Genomic DNA, 13,315 nt, shown 5'->3' on the forward strand with positions numbered 1-13,315 from the left:
TAGATGGCAACAAGGTGCCAGCTGTGTGGAGTTGGCCTCTCATCCTTGGAACTTCTGGTGCCCTCTGAGACTGTCCCATGGCTCTGTACTTGTCCAGGCCTGAAAGGGCTCTTCACACTGGCAGGGACAGGGTTAATTCCACACCAAGCTCCATTAAAGACAGGACAACCTCTCTGAAGCTAGGTTAACATATGCCCTGGAGGAGAGCAGAATAGGTGTATCCTGCGGATATGAAATAGGCTCCAGAGAGTTCTCACCCAGGATGCCTGGGTTCTCCAACCCTCTCAGATACTCAGCTCCCACTTTTCTCTTTGTTGCAGATGAGCTCTCGTTTGAAGCTGGGATCAAAGTGCAGATTCACAGCCAGGATGAACCTCCCTTAATTGACCAGCTGGGCTTTGGGGTGGCACCTGGATTCCAGACCTTTGTGTCCTGCCAGGAGCAGCGGGTGAGGGGCAGGGAGAGCACTGGGCTGGGCACTCTGTGCTGGCAGCCCCTGAGCTGCCTCTGCCTGACACAGACAGAGAAGAAATACTAAGCGGGGGGAAGGGATGGATGCAGCATTCCAGGAGCCTGAAGGGTTAAGGTGGGGATCTGATAGAGGTCTATAAAATCCTGAATGGTGTGGAGAAAGTGAATAAGGAAGTGTTATTTACCCTTTCACATAACACGTGAACCAGGGATCACCCAATGAAATTAATATTCAGCAGGTTTATAACAAACAAAAGGAAGTATTTCTTCACGCAACACACAGTCAGCCTGTGGAACTCGCTGCCATGGGATGTTGTGAAGATCAAAACTATAACTGGGTTCAAAAAAGAATTAGATAAGTTCCTGGAGGATAGGTCCATCAATGACAATTATCCAGGATGGTCAGGGACGCAACCCCATGCTTTGTGTCCCTAAGCCTCTGACTGCCAGATGCTGGGACTGAATGACAGAGGATGGATCACCGGATTAATGCCTTGTTCCCTCTAAAGCTTCTGGCATTGGCCACTGTCAGAAGACACGATTCTGGGCCAGATGGACCATAGGTCTGACCCAGTATGGCCGTTCTTATGTCACTGCACTTCTTGACAATTATAACAAACAATCATGAGCCAAATCAGGTAGGAGGAAGAACTTAATCAGAAAAGCATGAAGGATAATTGGGAATTGTTTAACAGCACTTCCACTAGATGTCCCAAAAGCCACCATCCCACACTCAAGGAAGAAGGCTGTATTGTTAAAAAAAGACCTGGTTTAGAGGGGAAGCAAAGCCAGCTATGAAAAAATTAAAAATAATATATAACAAAGGGGCAGTTGATATTAATATAAATCAGATGCTAGAAATTGTAGAAAATTGATAAGGAAAGCAAAGGGACACAAGGAGAAAACGGTGGCCAGCAGAGTTAAGGAAAATAAGGACTTTTTTAAATATATTAGGAACAAAAAGAATCCTAACAATGGTATTGGTCCGTTATTAGATGGAAAATGGTAGAATTATCAATAATAATGCAGAAAAGACAGAAGTGTTCAATTAATGTTTCTGTTCTGTATTTGGGGAAAAAACATGAAATAATCATATCAGATGATAACATTCTTTCCATTCCACTGATATCTCAGGAGGATGTTAAACAGCAGCTACTAAAATTAGACATTTTAAAATCAGTAGAATGGGGAAAGTGAGCCTGACACAGGGGCTTGTGGGCCTAGTTAATTGATACTCTGAGATTCTCAGCTTGCTCCTATGGTGGCCTGATCAGTGCCTGGTCCACCTTGGTGCTCAACAAGAGCCTTCTGGGAGCATTCCCTGGGGAGAGAAGGGGTGGGGCTCCTGTTCTCATTCTTCCCTGCTCTGCCCCAGCTGATCTACCTTCCCCCGCCCTGGGGTAACTGCCAATCCATAACCAGAGACTCTGAGTTCTACGACACCTACAGCATCGCGGCCTGTCGCATTGACTGTGAGACCCGCTACCTGGTGGAGAACTGCAACTGCCGCATGGTGCACATGCGAGGTGAGCCCAAATGGGGACAGGGACAGGCCCAAACCAGCCCCGGGGAGGACGCTCCCTGTGCAGCTCAGAGCATCTCCCTGCCACCCCAGATCAGAAACCCATCTAGCCCAGTATCCCCCCAGTGCCTCCCTGCCACCCCAGATCAAACCAATGGACCCACCTAGCCTAGTATCCCCCACACTGCCTCCCTGCCCCAGATCTGACCAATGGGCCACTTAGCCCGGTAACCCTCCACTTCATTGTTGCCGTGGATCAGCCCAATGGTTCATTTCAACAGGTATCCCTCTGCCCACACACTGCTAGTAGATCTAGTCCATTATCTTGCTTCTTGTACCAGAGCCGACCAGTGACCCATCTAGTCCAGTGCCCCCCTCCCTTTCCCCTTGCTCCAGGATTCCTGCCTCAACAGGACACTGCTCTGTCTTGTTCCATGTCCTGCTTTGGGGCAAACAATACCTGAAGGTGAACAGCACCTTACAGTGCATGAGCTGAGACCCACCGCTCTCAGAGCACAGCCTTTACAGTTAATGCAGCTCTGGCCTGAGTCTGCTGCAGCCCCCTCCCCTAAATCCCAGCTATTCTGGCACTTCCAGCACAGCTCTGTGGCTCCAGGATGGATTTCAATTTAATCCCTCAAATTCCTCTCAATTCTCAGCCTATCAAGAAACATCCAGGCAGTGCGGGAGCCAGAATACCATGGGAGATGGGCTTGCTCGGGCAGACACATGGGCTCTGGCAGTGGAGTTGGGGGTTAAACTTACTCTGGGGTGTGCAAGCAGGTAATGCTGTGTCCCCAGAGTGCCCCTGAAGGTACCTCCCCAGTGGGTTTGGAGGTCTCCATGGAGGGTGCTGGCTCTGGAGCATGCTGCCCACAGACCCCTCACTAAGCCCATCTCTGAAGATCAGACCAGACAGTGCTGATCAGCATTTGAATGGCAGCTACTGCAGTACCAAGATTGGGGTAGGCCCAGTATTTGTCTAAGATCCAAGGCTGGCTTGAAGGAAATAAATAAGGCAGCATAAACCCTGAGGCAGGCATGTGCTGCTGCAGGCAGGTGGGGAGACCAGGCAGCAGTCTCCCCGGGAGCTGCGGATTGAACCTTCTACTTTGTTCCCCCACAGCTGGGAACCACTTCCCCTCTCATGGAAACAGCCCTTTATTCCAAGGGCTTTAGCACTGATGGGACTAGTCACTTGCAAACAGGCCATAGCAAGTAAGGTGTGTTCCACAGATCCTTGGAAATTAACATACGGAATCACAGACCCTACATTATTCTGGCTGATTGCTTAACCTGGGATGGGGATTCTGTACACAGTCGAGGTGAGGTGTTAAAGTCAAGACTGTCTGTATGCTCAGGATCCTGATGGTACAGGGAGGGTTTTGAGATTGCTGGGAGGTCTCCTGGTCCACGGGGGCAGGGGATGAGCGCAGGCTAGGAAACAACACACAGATTCAAGGAGCAGCAAAATAACTATGCAGGCTGCCACACAGGATAAGATTGCTTGTCTCGCTGTTCCTGTATCCCTCTCCTCCACACCCATGCTGGACCAGACCAATGGCTCATCTAGCTCACTATCCTCCCTCCACAGCCCCCCCCCATCAAATCATACCAATGGCCTGTGTAGTCCAGTATCTCCCCCTCCTCGGCTGGATCAGATCAATGGCCCGTATAGTCTGGTGTCATCCATCCACTCCCCCACACACACCCACTGGATCAACCTCTTCACCTTAAATCCAGCCCCAGCACAGAGGTTCAACTGAAACTTTGCTCTTCTGTCTCCCTGCAGGTGATGCCCCCTATTGCACCCCCGAGCAGTACAAGGAGTGCGCGGACCCAGCCTTAGGTGAGACTGCCTTGCCCCCTCTCCCTTTTGAAGGTTTGGCCTGCTCCATTCCAGGAGGACAGGGTTCTTGCTGTGCCACGCATATCAAGGGGCAAGGAGAGCACCCAGCAGCAGTGGGGTGTGTGAAGGAAGGTCCCCATCCCTACCGTAACTCATACCTCATTCCAGTTTCTAATGGGGAGGCCAGCAACCCCATGCAGGTCCCCTAGACATCAGGAAGGGGTGTGGCACGAAGGGACTCTATCCATCTCTGAATCAGGCCCTTCAGTCCATCGAGGCATGCATTTTCTTCTGCCTCTGGGGTCCAGCACCACACCTGTTACTACAGGAGCTTAGAGTCATGGTCCCGTCAGGCTCTCTATGCATGGATGGAGCAATCTCTCCAGGGTGCAACCAGGTTTTTAAGCCCTAAAGGATGAAGATGACTCTGGCTATGTTTGAGACACCTCCATGGTCTTCACCCTGATGGTATCTGTGCTCCTGTGACCATCACTAGCAGCTGTCTTCAGGGTTGAACGCTGGCCATTCACTGCTAAAAGCACAAGCTTTTACTGCTTGAACTTAGGGAGTAGCTCCATTAGCTGGCAGCTGCAGTAGACCCTTATTCTCATATGTGGACCACCCACTAAAGGAGAAAGACCCACACTCTGATACTGTGGTTTACACTCCTATTGCACACCTGTCAAGGACCCTACTGCCACATCAGACTTGGCCACGGGACCTTGCCAATGGCTGGCAGTGATGGTGACTTGGCTGCAGCAGATCGTGTCCCCCCTTTACATTCATCCTTTAGACTCCAAAGACTCTTCTGTAACACTGCGGGTGCCATATTTCTCACCTCTCTCTTCCCCTGTCCCTCCCTCTGATCCCTGCACTGATTGCCCTGCCCCCTTCATTTGTTTCTATTTGCATTGTTTTCAGATGGTGATTTTCTTTCTCCTTCTTTGATTTGGCTCTGGTAGTGCCTTGTGTTTGTTTTGTTGCCATTGACCTCCCGAGAGCCTTAGCTAGGGCAGGGGAATGGCTTACAAGTGGGAACTGGGAGGAGAGGGTCCTAGAAATCTTCCGGAAATTGTCCCCCTCTTTCTTCTCCTGTTCAGTGGCTTGAGGGGCACTTTCCAGGGCAGTTTTGAAGTTTGAGGAATGTCGAGAGGCCCCTTTAGAGTATGAGTTGCTATTGTTTTATTTTGTTCTCTCTCTCCATTCCCCTCCTTTCCGCTCACCTCCCTCCTCCCCCCAGATTTTCTGCTGGAGAAGGACAACGATTACTGCGTCTGTGAGATGCCCTGCAACGTCACCCGCTTTGGCAAGGAGTTGTCCATGGTGAAAATCCCCAGCAAGGCCTCAGCCAAGTACCTGGCCAAGAAACACAACAAGTCGGAGCAGTACATTGGGTAACTGGGGAGGAGGCTTGCACCACAGCCCTGGGGGCAGAGCCGATGGAGCCAGGACACTGCACATATTGCCAGTGCCACACGAGTTTCATTCCCCATTGGCCCCCGAGGCACCTGTCCAGTCTCCAGATCTATGGGACGCCAGGTGCCGGTTCTTAATGCCTAGCCTCCTTTCCCTGGTCTCATGGCTTCCTGCTGGTTTCGTCCATGCTGGATGTGCTTCAGAGACTCCAGGCTGTCACACAGAGCCAGCCCCATCCAGTGACACTCCCTTCCTCTCTTGCAGGGAGAACTTCCTAGTGCTGGATATCTTCTTTGAAGCCCTGAACTATGAGACAATTGAGCAGAAGAAGGCCTACGAGGTGGCTGGCTTGCTGGGTGAGCCATGTTTCCCCTCCATACTCAGGGGCAGGTAGGGAGCCAGGCCTTGTGGTCACTGCTGAGCAGCGCTAGCTGAGTGCTTGTGGTAGGGGTCCATTCAGCTCCAATGACTCCCCCTACACTAAGCCCCAGATGCCTCCTGTCACCTCCAGTGAGCTGTGGCTCTCCCTTCCACCTGTCGGTGATGCTGGAGGTAAGCTGAAGCAGGGAGGGCAGTCAGAGACCCTGGCTCTGCGGCAGCCCAGTGGGCATGAGCTGTGGAGTCCCCTGGGAGAGCAGGGCCTTTGGTGCTGAGTGCAGGGGAGAGGTGGGGCAGATGGTAATTCCATGGCTCTAAGGCCAGGCACATGGTGATGTGTGCTGCGGGAGGCTGAGAGACGCTGCACATTTGAGTGCAGTAGCTGAGTCCTGATCCCACTGCTGTGAATGGCAAAACTCCCACTGGCTTCTGTGGGACCAGGATGAGGCTCAGTGGGGGGTTGGTGGGAGCTGTTCTTACACAAGGCTACTGCTTCTCCTGCTGCCCCCTTGGGGACAGAGCCTGCTGTGAGTGGCACTGGGGTAAATCTGATGTACCTGGCCCAGAACATCGTATGGGATGACGGGGAGCGTGATCGCCCCCAGCTCAGATGGCTGTGTGCCCACCTTTAGCACGGAACTCGCCCCCTCGCACACCTCACCTCTGAACCTAGACCATGGCTGCTGGCTCAGCTCAGCGATTTGCCTCCCATCCCACCCCAGGCAGATGGGGGACTGTGTGGTCCGTGTCTGGCAGGTGAACCAGATTTCAGTGAGCGGGAAGTAGCATTATCTGTACCTGTCCTTCCCCAAAGTTCCCGTCCTGATCTGTTTTCTCTGCAGCAGACTCCTTCCTGCAGACCCAAGTGCAGATGTTTAAGGGCTTTTTGAATAAACCAACTGGAAAATAGTAATGGATCCATTTAATGAGCAGATGTCATCTCAGAGCAGAGCCATTGTGGTTTGGTCTCTAGCCGGCTGAGGGAGTAGGGCTCATGAAGTGGAGAAATTATATAGGATCCCTGGGTGCAAGTGCACTGGTGTGAGGTCCCAATTGACAGGCCCTCGTAGGGCAGGTGGGTGAACCAGTGAGAGAAGCTTACCAAGCTCAGGCCAGAGAGGTGAGCCAATGAGAGATTGGTTTATAAGGTTATATGGCAGGCAGGTGAGCCAATGAGCGTAGCTTAGAAAGGTCAACGTTGCCTCAGGGCTGACTGGGGAATGGAAATACCCCTGGAAGTGGGTGGGGGCCCCATTCCATGAGGCAGATCACTGTCCAAAACTACCCCCCACATACAGACACACACACACCTTATCCCTCCTGACTTGGCTCTTCCGAGGCTTTCTCTCCAGAACCTCCCTGCCCCAGCTCTCCCTTGCGTTAGAGAAGCTCTTGGGCCTCGGTACTCCAAAGATGGAGCAGATCCCACTTGGTCTAGCTGCTGGTATGAGTCAGTGGAGCAGCTCTGCATACCTGTGCAGAGCCCTAGAGCCTGACAGCCAGTCCCAGCACCTTCTTGAGAGGCCAAGAAGAGTCAGGGCTCAATTCCTAGAGGGGCTGAGAATCAATGGGAGCTGTGAGTATTTGGCCTCTCGGAGTAGCCATCCGCAAGGGCCGGAGGCTTTGCTGGCTCCATACGGAGGGGTGTTTATTGGGGACACAGAGCCAAAACCTGTACCCCAGAACCCTGGTGCTTTGGGGAAATCCTGGCATGGCTGCGGGCTCCATGGCTCCTTGGCCTCATCCCTGGGTCTTCCTAGTGAATCTCACATTGGAGCGCAGAGCCCTGGCCACTGGTGAGTCCATTCATCGCAGAGCGGAAGGACTTGCTCCCCTACTTCCAGTGAGCAGAGGGTGCAGAACCCATGCCCTTAGCCCATGTGGAGGGTCACTGAGCTTGTAGGTTCACCAGCCCAGCAGATCAGAGCTCACCAAACTGCAGCCTGGAGTCAGGACCAAGGATCCCCAGATGCCTCCGGTTTTGGTTTGCCGAGGGGCAGGGGGTGTCCGTGTCACAGGCTCATCGGAGACCACTAGAGTGAACTCCGGGGGGAGAGATCCAGCCTCTCGCTACAAGTGAAAGGAAAAGGAGTACTTGTGGCACCTTAGAGACTAACAAATTTATTTGAGCATTTATTGAGCCACTAAGGTGCCACAAGTACTCCTTTTCTTTTTGCGGATACAGACTAACACGGCTGCTACTCTGAAACCTGTCACTACAAGTGGATGAGCTGCTATGGCAGATGCAGCTGCTGCCTTCTCCTTTCCCTCCCTCCCTCCCTCTGTCTTGTCTCCATTCCTCAGCTGTTCTGTCCTACACTATATAACTGAGCCCCTGAGTGGCTGAGGGGCCACCCACTCTCAGCCAGCCTGCCCTGACTGCTCTCATCCCTCTTGTCTTCAGGCGACATTGGTGGGCAGATGGGGCTGTTCATTGGGGCCAGCATCCTGACCGTGCTGGAGCTGTTCGATTATGCCTATGAGGTGAGTGAAGGAGGGATCACCAGGAACCCCACTCTGCTGTGGAGGTTGAGAACCATCCCCCATGATGCACCAAGATGCTCCCCTAAGGTCAACCCTCGTCACACTGCTTCCCCCACAGCTCCTTCCTCACATTCACCTCTGCATGTCACTTCACTGCCTGCTCCCTGCCTGGTCTCGCCCACCAGCCCCCCTCTGCCCTCCCAGTCCCTTCCCACTCAGCATGGTGCCAGCCTCGCACGCCTCCTGCCAATCCCCTGGGACCCAAATCCCTGCTGCCCATGGGAACTGTGAGCCTCTTCATATGTTGTGGGTGAGTTTCTGATCTCAGCTACCCTGCAGCCAGTCCAGAATGGGGAGTCACTCTGGATTTACCTTGCTATGGCTGGGAGCAGGATCTGGCCTGTGCTGTTTCCACTAGCCCCTCATCATGTGACTTACCTCAGCACTGCCCCCCTTAACTGGTGCCCCTGATGTGCCCCCGGCTCCTCAGCACGCAGGGTGCTTTGGGTCACCATGAGGGGGCCATCCCACCAAGGAGCTGCTTTCACTTTCAGGTCATAAAGTACAAGCTGTGTCGCCGTGCCAAGTGCCAAAAGAATCACAAAAGGAACAACACAGACAAGGGCGTCACCCTGAGCATGGATGATGTGAAACGCCATGTAAGTGCCTGAACCTGCCCTTCTCTTCGTGGCGTGGGCCACAGCTCAGTTAGACTCCCCGACATCTCCACTGACCCCTATGTTGGGGGAGCGGCAGCATGCTGCCCTGCAGTGCCCCCCAAGCTGCTCAGCGAGCCCACTGGGGCTGGGGGTTCTATAGGAGATTGCTGAGTGCTTGTGAGACAGGCAGATCCATATCACTGGCCAGCGCCTGCTGTAGGGTAGCCAGGCGCTGTGCAAGGTCCTCATACATAGGGCATGCATCTCAGTCCTTCCCTTTAGCACCCTTGTTGTCCTGGCCTCTTCCTGCTCCTTCACCTCTGAACTAGCAAGGAGGGCTAAGAGAGGACTGCCTGCCTTGAAGGCCAAAGTTAGGAACCCCCAAAGCCTATAGGCTGCTCAGAAAGTGGCTCGTGGGAATGATCTTTGTGCTGTGGGGATTGCTGGGGAGCAACCTGCAGTGAAAGGACATGACTGGGATCAACAGCAGGGCACTGAGCATGCCAGCTTGGGGCCTCATGCTCCAGTGCCCAGTACCCCTGTCCTCTGGGACTGCCTGGAGTGGTAGCTGGCAGCCTTTGGAGAGGAAGAGGATAGAAAACCGCCCAGGTCTTGCTAGTGTGCTAGTCACCATGGTATTTAGGCACCGGAGTTCAGTGCCGACTGGCTTGCTGAAGATAGCTGACAACTGTGGTTCTCTTGGGGCCATGACCCCAAGCCAGAAAGTTCGGACCCAGATGCACAGATCCCCCAAACTCAGGGGCATTGGGCCTAGGGAGCTGGTTCACTCATTACAGAAGAGCCACAAATCTTGCAGCCCATCTCTAAACAGGGTCTTTGTTCATGAGAGGTGGCATCACTCAGCCAGGTATATGGAGATCTCCTGTGCTCTGGAGCTCCCTGGGCAAGGGCACTAAGTGTTTCTGGGACATCCCCTGAGCTGCTGGGCTCCCCAAATGCTGCCAGAGCCTCTGGTCTCTGTGATTACTAGAGGGCTGGACTCTTGCCTCTATCAAGGCATTGCATGATGCTGTCGCTGTAACATCTGCTCTTCTCCCTGTGCTCGGGACCATCCACACTTAACTCTCCTTCCCTCATCTCCCTTGCCCCCAGAATCCCTGCGAGAGCCTAAGGGGCCACCCAGCCGGGATGACGTATGCAGCCAACATCCTACCTCACCACCCGGCCCGGGGCACATTTGAGGACTTCACCTGCTAACTGACGTCTGGATGTACAACGTACACTACCAAAGCCCTCCGGAGAGCGGCCCCTGTCCCTGGGGGGCATCCGTGGAGGGGACACACCTAGGGGCCCTTGCTCCTCGCCACAGTGGGACATTAACAAGAGTGATGGCCTCAGGTTTAGGGCCAGGTGGCAGGCGGTTGGGTTGGTTTCTGACCCTGGATACAGACTCAGCGCCAGCTGCTCCCTCACCCCCCCATAGTTTAGAGACGCTTGGACATTCCGGTCCCAGCCCCCCCCTCGAACCCCCCACACACACAGAGTACTGACTCTGCAGCCTGTGTAGGAGCTACACATGGACCGGGCCGGGCCACAGGACCTGGCCCGCTCCTCCTTGGCTCCTCAATTTGTTTCTAACTAAAAAGGGAAAGGAGCCCAGAAGAATCAGCCCTTCAGCTGCAGTCACGTTGGGGGAAGTAACCCCTCTCCCATGTTCCACATTCCTGTCCATTTACCTGGTTTCCATGTCTATCCCACATCCACGCATCACACTGGAGAGAGCCTTGGTGGGGGGAGGGTTATGAGCGAGCACGAGGAGGCCTGGTCCCTGCACTCAGCTCGAGCCAGCTCTCCACAGAGCAGGGGAATCTGTTAGTACTGAAGCATCACCTCCACAAAGGTGGGAGCTCCCGGTGCCTGTCCTCTGAGCCAGGGCCCCCACTGCTATGGCAGCATGTTTGCTGGGCCCCTCTTTCAGCATTTCACCTCCAGTGTGGATGGGAGAGGCTGATGGTGAGAGCTGGATCCCAGAAGCTTCCGCTGTGTGTCCCATGTGCACCGCAGCCGATTCAGCAGCCACAGTCTTGCTCTGAACTTAGTCCCCTGCCCCTAGCACTGAGTCTCTGAGCATGATGGTGCCTGGGAGCCTTTCCTGGCTGTTGGTTCAGCTCGAGGGCAGATGCCCCCAGGTCTCCCCTGCTCCTGTCCCCTCCAACATGACAGCGGTTGATGCTGTGTGGACTGAGCTGGGGTAATGATAGCCCCATCTGTGAGCTAGCACAGCGTTCTTCCTCCCTTCACCATCACCCTCCTCCACATGCCGCACCCCCAGAGAAGTGTCCTGCCCAAACTCTGATATCTGGAACCTACACAATCCAGAGGCATCCAGAGAGGCCCCTCTGTGTGGACAGTGCCAAAGACTGTAACTTGGGGTGGGAGAGGGGAATGAGGCCCGTACAGTAGCCATGCTGCAGGGTCAAGGAGGACTTTCCAAAAACCCTAAGAGGCCTCAGCCTCCTTTTCCCCTAAGGCAGAAGCCTCATAGCTAATGGGGCACATAAAGGGAAGAATCCCCCTCAGGCCCATAAGCCCCTGCTATTGCACAGTCCTTGCCAGATAAGCTTGCCAAGCCAGGCAGCTGGGGTGGATGTGCTATGGGGAGCACTAGGGTCAGCATAACAGGCGAAGAAAATACTGATGGATAAAGCTCACACTCATCGTGCTGCCATTTCCCATGCAGGTGGGATCAGCCAGGAAGGGGAGCCTGCCCAGGACAGCCTACACTCCAGAGCTGCACTATGGATAGTCCGACACAGGGTTTCGGGGGGGGAGCCATGCCTCCCTAAAAGGCACCTATCCAGCTTTCCCAGGCCGGTCACATGTCCTCCAGGCAGGTGCTGTCCCAGGAAATATTGGGCTTTGCATTCCCATCTGCCATGGAGTCACCCAGAAGCCAGGCATCCTCAGAAAAAGCCTGACACCAGGGAAGCCTGTGGCTCAGAGCTGGCTGGGGAAGCTGGTGCCCATGGGCTGAGCTAACTTCCCACGGAAGGAGGCTTCCAGCAGGACAGATCCTGTCCACACGACCCTGCTTGTGCTCTCAGCTCTGCCATGGTCAGCTGAGCCAAGCCCTCCACCAAGCAGAACCCTCTGGGGACTCACAAACACCCACCCTTCAGAAATGACCCACAGACACTCTCCCTCCCCACAACCTCTCCAGATGAAATTCCCAAATCACCGGCAGCTTCTGAAAATGGCAGGCCCTGAGCTCGGTTTTTCAGCCATGCCTGTCGTTCACAGCCACCCTTGGCCCTTTGTGTCCCAGAGTCTCTGCTACTGTGTGGGCAGAGCCAGCCCAGTCATGGCCCCTCCATGGGAATCTGGTACATAGAGGAGAGGAGCTGTGAGGTCAGTTTGACTTAAGAACATAAGAATGTCCGTACTGGGTCAGACCAAAGGTCCATCCAGCCCAGTATCCTGTCTTCTGACAGTGGCCAATGCCAGGTGCCCCAGAGGAAGTGAACCTAACAGGTAATGATCTAGTGATCTCTCTCCTGCCATCCATCTCCACCCTCTGACAAACAGAGGCTAGGGACACCATTCCTTACCCATCCTGGCTAATAGCCATTAATGGACTTAACCTCCATGAATTTATCCAGACTTGTGTGTAACAAACCCAACCCCCTCCGCAGCCAGGCCAGGGACTCAAGAGCCAGACCTTGCCTGGGCTGCCTCCATCCTTTTGTTCCACTGTCAGGGCCAGCCCCAGAATTCTTGCATCCACCCTGTGCCCTCCACCAAATGACAGCTCTGCAGGGATGAAGTGCTACTTAGCTTTAAGAGCTTTTGCAATGTCATTTTTATTATTTTTCTAATCTTTTTTTCCTTTATGATTATTATTATTTTACTTCCTGACCAAAATTAGGAACCAGGGTCAGGCCTTTGTATCTAGCACTCGCCCAAAGACAAACGGGTCAGCCACGTCCATACATTGTCTTATGGCTCCTTTGTGCAGTTTCATTCCTTTTCTTTCTTTCTTTCTTATTTTCACTCTCATGCTCTAAAGCTTTTAAAGATGGGGCTTGGATTTGGATTTGACCTTGATGCTCACCCGTTGAAACTTATCACTTTTTATTTGTCTGATTTTACTATATCATCCTCATTTTATATTTCTTATATATAATATATAATATATATTACTATATATATATGTGTGTGTACATATATATATATATATATCTGTATGCGGCATATCAGTGTAGATACCCATCCAGTAGCATTTAGGCCTTGATATTGTGCCATTTTTCTGTTACCGATCTCTGAATGCCTTCAAGTGTATAAAGTGTTGAATTATCTCTGGTATCTGTACTATGTACACACATTTTCATAGGAAGCACAATAAGGTGACAAATGCATTGTATATCAATACCTGCTACTCTTAATGATATAAAGGATACTATAAATGGATGAGATAAAGGATAGAGACTGAGCCTGTTTCTCCCCAGCTGGACTGCAGGACTCTATGCTTGTGGGTGGGAAATCAGAAGCACCCCAGGCAGCTGCTTGCTCCCCACA

The 13,315-nt window shown here is 53.0% G+C and overlaps 1 protein-coding gene across 4 annotated transcripts in view; it reads left to right on the forward strand.

The window, feature by feature from the left end:
- The window catches only part of ASIC1 (acid sensing ion channel subunit 1), a 119,991-nt gene extending 106,772 nt beyond the window's left edge, over nt 1-13,219 (forward strand). For all 4 annotated transcript variants that reach the window (XM_048831910.2, XM_075121420.1, XM_075121421.1 and 1 more), the window contains 8 exons: nt 321-448; nt 1,847-1,997; nt 3,786-3,842; nt 5,083-5,236; nt 5,523-5,614; nt 8,041-8,120; nt 8,675-8,779; nt 9,893-13,219. In XM_048831910.2, coding sequence (XP_048687867.1) covers nt 321-448; nt 1,847-1,997; nt 3,786-3,842; nt 5,083-5,236; nt 5,523-5,614; nt 8,041-8,120; nt 8,675-8,779; nt 9,893-9,997 — 872 coding nt within the window. In that variant the 3' untranslated portion in view covers nt 9,998-13,219. The remainder of the gene's footprint in view (nt 1-320; nt 449-1,846; nt 1,998-3,785; nt 3,843-5,082; nt 5,237-5,522; nt 5,615-8,040; nt 8,121-8,674; nt 8,780-9,892) is intronic.
- The last annotated feature ends 96 nt before the right edge of the window (nt 13,220-13,315 follow it).

Source organism: Caretta caretta, chromosome 20, assembly GCF_965140235.1.
Source record: "Caretta caretta isolate rCarCar2 chromosome 20, rCarCar1.hap1, whole genome shotgun sequence".
In the NCBI taxonomy this organism is placed as follows: Eukaryota; Metazoa; Chordata; order Testudines; family Cheloniidae; genus Caretta; species Caretta caretta.